The 8,892-nt window shown below is 36.1% G+C and overlaps 1 protein-coding gene across 1 annotated transcript; it reads right to left on the reverse strand.

Annotated features, from left to right (window-relative positions):
• Positions 1–4,484: 4,484 nt before the first annotated feature.
• On the reverse strand, positions 4,485–5,347 carry LOC120930911 (nodal homolog 3-C-like). Its single transcript, XM_040342047.1, has one exon. It carries the CDS (start codon positions 5,231–5,233, stop codon positions 4,595–4,597), a length of 639 nt encoding a protein of 212 aa, XP_040197981.1. The 5' UTR covers positions 5,234–5,347; the 3' UTR covers positions 4,485–4,594.
• Between the last annotated feature and the right edge of the window lie 3,545 nt (positions 5,348–8,892).

An 8,892-nucleotide genomic window follows, 5' to 3' on the forward strand; every position in this document is an offset into this window, starting at 1 on the left:
AGAAGGGACAGAACATAAGGGTTAATCTCCCCAAAGGCATCACCATGAATCCTTGGAAGGGAAATCTCACCACATGTTCTAAACTCTGGGGCAAATTTCCTTGTGCAGTAAACAGTGTGTTTGCCCTTAGTAAATCTATCCCATAGAATCATTGTACTAGAATCTGCTGTAGGCAGAGGATAGGGAAAGATGACAATCTGCATTAGTTTGTGGTTCATTTAGGGCAATAATCACTTTTTAATGCTCTCCCATCTATAGCAAGCAGTGCCTTCCATTGTGACTTGTGACTATTACATTGGTTACTTTATATTAGGTGTTTTAAAAAGGATAGAGTGTTTAACATTCGAAACAATGAAAACTTTAGTATGTGGCACTGTTAAAGTCCTAATTTCACGAGTTAGGGTTTTTGTGCTTCTTAGGATGTGGTACCAGACACGGTAGGGTTATTTACGAAAGGCAAATACACTTTGCACTGAAAGTGCACTTGGAAGTACAGTCGCTGTAAATCTGAGGGGTAGATCTAAAATGAGGGGAAGCTCTGCTGATTTTATCATCCAATCATTTGCAAGCTAAAATGCTGTTTTTTATTTTCCTTGCATGTCCCCCTCTGATCTACAGCCACTGCACTTGCAAGTGCACTTTCAAGTGCACTAGAAGTGCAAAGTGGATTTTCCTTTAGTAAATAACCCCCGTTGTGTCTAATTTGTAGAGGGCCCCTCATGGGGAGCCTTTCCTTTCTATTTGCTCTACATATCAATAATTACTTAAAACTTTACCTTTTTTATTCATCAAACCCCCTAAAAATAGCTTGAATTGTGCATGCATGTCTACAAATTATTCTTGCCTAAGGCCGTATCAAAAACCCCCATCTTGCAGAAACTTGTTCTGTTGATTCTGCTCTGAGCTCAGTTCACTTTCAGCACCTGTAAAGCAAAGTTCCCTCCCCCTTCTTAAAATGTCAGATGGCCCTTTTACACAAGCTGTCTGATCAGGTCTGCCTGTCAGTTTTTTAGTTTTCATCCCACCACAGGGGTCACTGTGACTTGCAGAGCTCTTGCCGGAGACTCACCATTGCAACTTTGCTTTTGCTAGAGACTTGACACACAAATTTGCTAAAAAGTCTCAACTAGAACTTGTGCTTCAAGTGCTCTGAAAGTGTACAACTTGCCAGTGACAATGTGCAGCAAATTAACAGACTTACAATTCAACACTACCACAAATTTGTGGCAAGTTATCCTTGCTATCTGGGCACTCCCCCTTTCTGAGTCACCCCTTGTCTCCATCCCCTACCCACCTCTGCACACCGTCCCTTGGTTCTAACCCACACCAACCTCCCAGGATCACCCCTTTTGGAGAATACAGAACCAGATATCATTTTGTGGTGCTAAGTAATTTGTATGGAATTTGTTAATGATAACAAGAAAAGCAGTAAAATAGATCCCCTGGGGCCAGAAAATATAGACCCACCCCAGCAGCCAGCAACAATAGATTCCTCCCTAATAGTAGATCCCTCACAGCAACATAAGACCCATCCAGCAAAATAGATCCCCAACCAGCAACAATGAATGGATGAATGAATGACTTGTATAGCGCTACACATGCAAACTGAATCGCCTCTAGGCGATTTTCCAGCCAGTGTCTGCTTGGCTGGTGCAGTCATTTTACCCCGTAGGATCTCGACACACTTGGGACACACAGATATACATATATATACTGGGCCAATTTGGACAAGATCCAATTTACCTACCAGCATGTCTTTGGAGTGTGGAAGGAAACCCACGCAGGCACAGGAAGAACATGCAAACTCCAGGCAGATGGTGTCGTGGTCGGGATTTGAACCAGCGACCCTTTTGCTGCTAAGCAAAAGTGCTACTTACTACACCACTGTGCTGCCCTAGACCTCCCCAGCAAAAATAGACCACCCCCACAACAAAAGATCATTCCCCCAGCAACAATTTTGCAACGTCCGCTACATTTTTTATTCCAAATATGTAGCAGACGTTGCAATTAGAAAGAGAAAAGTTTAGTTGTACTTTAGGCTTTTGCTGTCTCATATGCCCATTAGTAAAGAAATTATAGTAAGTGCCTAACTTTACTCTGTAGGACTTCTAGATGCTTTGGGATCCACCCCAACTATGATCATGGTCTAGTAACCACCCCAAAAGTGCTCCTTAGTCCCATTCTGGTGCTAGAGAGCTGAAAAAAGGGAGTGGGGGGCATGTGGCTAAAAACAAACTAAAGCTGCCCATAGATGGATTTTTCAAAACTTTCCCCATACATATAAACCCAGAGTAACAAGAATAGTAACAGATGATCTGATCATATTTTACCTTTTCACTTGTACATAAAGTAAAATTACTTTACTAGACAGTAAAGAGAAATAAAGCTATAAAACGAAGTAGTGTGTTTAGTGAGTTTATTGCATAAAAATAAAATAAAATAAAGAAACATAAAATAAAAATAAGAGTACAGAAACATACCTCAACATGAGGAACTACATAACAATTGTTTTATAATCTATTATGCATGCATCCCAAATCTCAAATTATAGGGCCAGATCCACAAAAGGGTTACGACGGCGTATCTGCTGATACGCCGTCGTATCCCTGTTTCTATCTATGCGGCTGATTCATAGAATCAGTTACGCATAGATATCCCTAAGATCCGGCAGGTGTAATAGTTTTACACTGTCGGATCTTAGGATGCAGTACCACGGCCGCCGCTGGGGGCATTTCTCATCGTAAACCAGCGTCGGGTATGCAAATTAGCACTTACGGAGATCCAGGAAGGTTTTTCCCTTTGTGAAGTCGCCGTAAGTGTTAGTTTGCCGTCACAAAGATAGGGTACCTTTTACAAAGTGTAAAGTTAGTACACCATGTAAAAGTATACCCGTCTTTCCCGCGTCGCTGTCAATTTTTTTTAAAAATGTTTATTTTTCCCGCCGCAACTCTTTTTTACCCGTCGCGATTCACAAAACCTCGGCGCAACGTAACTTCGCGCAAAGCACGTCGGGAAAATAGCGTCTGGAGCATGCCCAGTACGTCCGGTGCGGGAGCGCGCTTAATTTAAATGGGACTCGCCCCATTTGAATTGGCCCCTCTTGCGCCGGACTGATTTAGGATACACCGCCGCAAATTTCCAGGTAAGTGCTTTGTGGATCGGGCACTAACTTGGGCAATTTGCAGCGGTGTAACTTAAATTCGGAAAAGTTACGTTGCGCCCGCTGTTTGTGGATCTGGCCCATAGTCTCCAGTACTCCAACAATAGAACAAAGTCCCAAACGCTTAACCATTTAAGTTGCCATTCTTCTCTTCAAAGAGCCCCACATTCTTCAATGATCATGTCATCATGGTGTCTTAAAACAAGGTTGGAATCTTCATGGGATAGCATGAACAATGGCTGCATTTTTACTGGCACACATGAGGAACATTCAACTTTCTCGCCTTCCTTAAGATTGATGAAACTCTATGAAAATAAAAATAGAACATTCAAACATTAGTAATTGGGTTTAGCAATTTTACATAGGCCATTAAACAGTGTTCATAAAATGAATAGCAAAATGTTAAAATTATAGTTTACAAAGATAATGAGTATACACATATAATATGTAATTCACTGTTTACCTTGCCTGCTGTTTTATAATATATTATTGTATTTTTTTACATACATATTTTTATGTGCACCCGCTGTAAAGAAGACCTGTCATCGGAAACAATTCTAGACTTCAATGACTAATCCCCTATTGAAAAGTCTAATAATCCGGATGAACATAGTAGTGTGGATTTACTAAAACTGGAGAGTGCAAATTCTGGTGCAGCTGTGCATTGCAGCCAATCAGCTTCTAACTTCAGCTTGTTCAATTAATCTTTGACAAAAAACCTGGAAGCTGATTGGTTACTATGCAGTGCTGCACCAGATTTTGCACTCTGCAGTTTTAGTAAATCAACCCCAGTGATTCTTCAGTGCTTTGTTATTGATTAACCAGAGGCAAATTGCAGATCAGATATTCTGATTTTACTGGCTCTGTAATTGTTGGGTCGGTAAGTCAGAAAGTACGGAAAACACACAAAGCCAGGTAGCTAGCATTTTCAGGAGAAGGTCAGCAAGTCAACCTACATGTTTCTCCTGAAACTAGTTACACTGAGAGAAATACATAGGGGTTGATTTACTAAAACTGGAGAGTGCCAAAATCTGGTGCAGCTCCAATCAGCTTCTAGGTTTTTCTGTCAAAGCTTAATTAAACAAGCTGATTGGCTACCATGCACAGCTGCACTAGATTTTGCACTCTCTAGTTTTAGTAAATCAACCCCATAATCTGTCATAGCTAACCCCTACTTCTGAGGATGATAAATCTTTGGCTGTATTCCTAATGCTTTGGCTTTCATACTTTTTGTCTCACTGACCCAGGGTAAGTAAAAAATGTTAGCATCAGGTCTGTGTCTCAAAAGCCAAAAAGCAAATAGGTGTTCCCCAATGTACATACAGTATATATTTCAAAATGATACACATAAACTATCATATTCATTGATTAGTGCTAATATCCACATGTATAAAAACACTAAAACTGCAGTTTCCCTTAAATAAAAACATGTTTTTAGTGGGGATAGGAGGTAGCAATGCAAACATTTCTCACCTTAACGTAGTTATAGATTGTTGTCGTGGCGGGGCCCTTTAGTGGGGTATGGCAGCTTCCTTCACACCGGTAGGCGTTGTATTTTTTGGGATAGACAATCCAACTGTCCCATCCAAGCTCCTTGAAATCTACCATCATGTCAACCTTTCTACATAAAGGTTCTTGCTTTTCTTCTGGCATGGCATGAGTGACGGATGGAGTAATTAATTGCCTGTTTCTGTTTCGTCTTTGTCTCCGGAACCCAGCCATCTTTGGAGAGCTTTCTGACAATTTCATGATCAGGCCTGGAGACTCTGGCTTTGAAAATGGCTTGTCCTTACTGAAAAATACAATGATTGCTTGATTTGTGGATCTCTTCTGAAGAGATTTGTTAATTAGTGTTTTGGGATTTCCAGAATGAGATACTGCAGCACTGTGAGCATTTCCTCTAGCATGTGTGTCTTTATTATTGGCAAGTTTATTTCCCCAGTGAAGATACTGTCCCATCAGATCGGTCACATTGAAGCTTTTCCAGGCAGAATGGTGACTCACTGTCATGCTTTTCATGATTGACCCCAAGAAGATTCCATCCTGTCCATTTTCAGTGTGGAAGATCTCCATAGTGATTGTGGTGGGGGTTTCAAATGGTGGGAGAAGAACTCGAAGCTCAACCAATCTTAGATCATCCCCTTTGGAGATAGGTGTGAGGTCAAAACTCACTGACCAGCGATTATCTTCCACAATACAACCTGGGAGAAATAAAAAAAATTTTTATTAGTATGTTTTATTCCATAAAAATGTGTTGCTATTAACATTTAGATAGAAAACTACTATAGTCAGTTTGAAATTCCAAATGACTGTTCATCAGTTAAGATAATAAAGGAAGCGTAAAGACAAAATATAGAAAATACAGTTTCTAGTCTTATATATTTGTGATAAATAATAATTAGTATAAAGCCCCATACACACTATTAGATTTTCTGCAGATTTTTGTCTTCAGATTTACCAAAATCATATAATATGAGGTCAAACCTTAAGCGTTTCAATTTGTATGCAATCAGGCAGGCCCTTGTACTACATGGTTTTGGTAAATCCGAAGACAAAAATCTGCAGAAACTTTAATAGTGTTTATGGGGTCTGATGCCGCGTACACACGATCAGTTCATCCGATGAGAACGGACCGATGGACCGTTTTCATCGGTTAACCGATGAAGCAGACTGATGGTCTGTCGCGCCTACACCCCATCAGTTAAAAATCTGATCGTGTCAGAACGCGGTGACGTAAAACACAACGACGTGCTGAGAAAAATGAAGTTCAATGCTTCCGAGCATGCGTCGACTTGATTCTGAGCATGCGTGGATTTTTAACCGATGGTTGTGCCTACTAACGATCGTTTTTTTTTCCCATCGGTTAGGAATCAATCGGTTAAATTTAAAACAAGTTGGCCTTTTTTTAACCGATGGTTAAATAACCGATGGCGCCCACACACGATCGGTTTGGACCGATGAAAACGGTCCATCAGACCATTCTCATCGGTTTAACCGATCGTGTGTACGCGGCATAAGGGTCTGACATATGTACCTTCAGTATTTCAGATTAGAATCAGATTAAAAAATTTGTATTTGAAATGATATTTGCTACTGCAAGTTTGGTTACTACCAGTTACCCAGACAGAGCAATCAAATCAATAAATAGATGAAAATATATATCACACAGATGAGTTCAGTTAAACTTGGTACTTACTTTTAGCAGGAAGGCTCTGGACAGTGTCGGACTCTTCCAGGATTCGATTTTCTGGCCTGTGAAGATCTTTTCGCTGATCCACGAGGGTTTGGTAAAGATGCATCATATAAGGAGGAACCTTGAGCTTTGGAGAGTGTCTGTTTAATCCAGAAGATGGATTGCTCAATTCCTTTGAGTTAAGTGGAAAAGGAGGTCTTCCCAGGGCCATGCCGATGGACAAAAAATATAAGACCGTCTTCATGGTGAATGCTGAAGGCATCTTCTTCTCTGTGTCTTAATCAGCTCAGGAGATGTTGACTTCTCAGAGGTTTTCCAAGACTGATGATAGTTTGAGGTCTCCTAGATTTATATGCTGATGAACCCCCTTACATCTTCACATCTATGACATCATGAACCCCTTTCATCCAGGTGATCATTGCACATTAAAGAGTCAATCATTGCCTTGTTATCATGTCATTATTATGCTAATCATAGTAGCAATGAATCAGTACAAACTATAAATAAAGATAATACAACATAAATTAAATAAGCCAACTTATTTTAAGTTTGATATAAAATGATAGTTTCACCGTAAACTAATTTATATATATATATATATATATATATATATATATATATATATATATATATATATATATATATATATATATATATATATATATATATATATATATATATATTTATAGAGAGACAGTAAAAAAAAAATCTAATCTAACTGGGTGATATAAATGTACTAGCTAACCATTTTAGCCCAAATATGACATATGACCTTAAGTAGATACAATGTTTTAATTATATTATTTTTAAATTATTATTATTATAATTAGTAGTATCTTGTTATTTGAATATAATATTATTATATGTTTATATCATTGATTATAATTTTGTTATATTATTATTATTACTGCTATTATTATTTTTAAATATACCCCTTAGTTTTATGAGAACACTTTTTAATTTCACAACTACTTTTATATTATATTATAAAACTATATAATATTAAAATATAAACAAGAAAAATATACATATATAACATATTATATATTTTTTAAATATTTAAACCCAATTCGTTTTTTTTATTTACATTTCATTACTTTTTTTATAGCTAAAAAGGGCTTTGCGTCTAGTATTTTAGTGTTCTTTCTAGTATTAATAGTATTTATTACTATTTTGAAAATTAAGTTCTCTTCTGAAAAAAAAAAACATGTTAATATTGATGGTGACATCACACATTATATTTTTAAGAGGAACTGTATTTGTAGTGAGAAATGTTATTGCTTTAGGATGTATGAAAACTTAATTGTGTAAATCTGATTATAAATAGAGAATGTCCCAATAAGATTCAAAATGTAAAAAGTAGCTGGAGCAATAGAACAGCTATCTTAAAGCTACAAATTGACATAAATTCTCAACTTTAATTAATTAAAATAACCCTGCTAAAGACTTCCTAATGCCTGGTTACACAGTGTCAAATTTTGTTTTGTAATTTTTTCACCACTTTCTTGCCCAATATTACTGTGTTTCTGTTCAAGCAATTCAAAAATATATTCATTTTATTTTATAATCTGTGACTGCTTCTTTCCCTGTTATTTAATCCTTTGTAGTATGAATTGTAAAGTGGGGAATAATATTTCCACAACGGGCTTGTCAAAAACATTGACAAGATCTATGTGGCATACATGTCTATTTTTTATGGGGAAAATAACTGTAATAATGGAGAAAAAATACATAATAAAAGAAAATTGGATTTAGGCCTCATCCAAACAATCTGAACAAAACTAATAGAAATAGCTGGGGGGAAACCCAACAAACAAATATATATAAAAAGCATGCAAGTAAAATAACATATATAAATTAGATTTTAAATGGCGTCTATAATCACGTGGATTCATATCCACTACGTTATGTTTTTATTTTGAATTTGTCAAAAGAACATTTGTAAGAATGCAAAATATATATGGCTATTTTTAATTGATTTATTATAGCTGCATCTATAATATATGTGTGCGTGTTTAATGTAAACAGTAACATTAAATCAATTCAATAATTTTAAATATATAAAAGTATTTTTACTTAAAAAATGTGATATATTAAAGTCATGTCTATATATTACATCTGTAGTAGGTCAAGTGGATATAATACAAACATTGTATTGACCAATGCTGTACTTTAAATTACCACTATATGATATAATTAAACCATATGTTATACGTTGAAATTCATATATATATAAAAATATGTACATATATGGCTATGTTTAATTGATTTATTATAACTGAATCTATAATATATGTGTGTCTGTTTAATGTTATATGTAAAAAGTAAAATTAAATCAATTCAATAATTAAAAATTTATAAAAGTATTTTTAATTAAAAAAATAGTGTCTATATATTATATCTGTAGTAGGTCATGTGGATGTAATACAAACATTATATTGACCAATGCTGTACTTTAAATTACCACTATATGATATAATTAAACAATATGTTATATGTTGAAAGTCATACGTATGTATGTATATATATATATATATAT

Source organism: Rana temporaria, chromosome 3 (assembly GCF_905171775.1).
Source record: "Rana temporaria chromosome 3, aRanTem1.1, whole genome shotgun sequence".
Classification (NCBI taxonomy): Eukaryota; Metazoa; Chordata; class Amphibia; order Anura; family Ranidae; genus Rana; species Rana temporaria.

Bases quoted from the DNA above. Each gene is read 5' to 3' on its own strand.
- LOC120930911 (XM_040342047.1), bottom strand. From the start codon at position 5,233: ATGGAGATCTTCCACACTGAAAATGGACAGGATGGAATCTTCTTGGGG.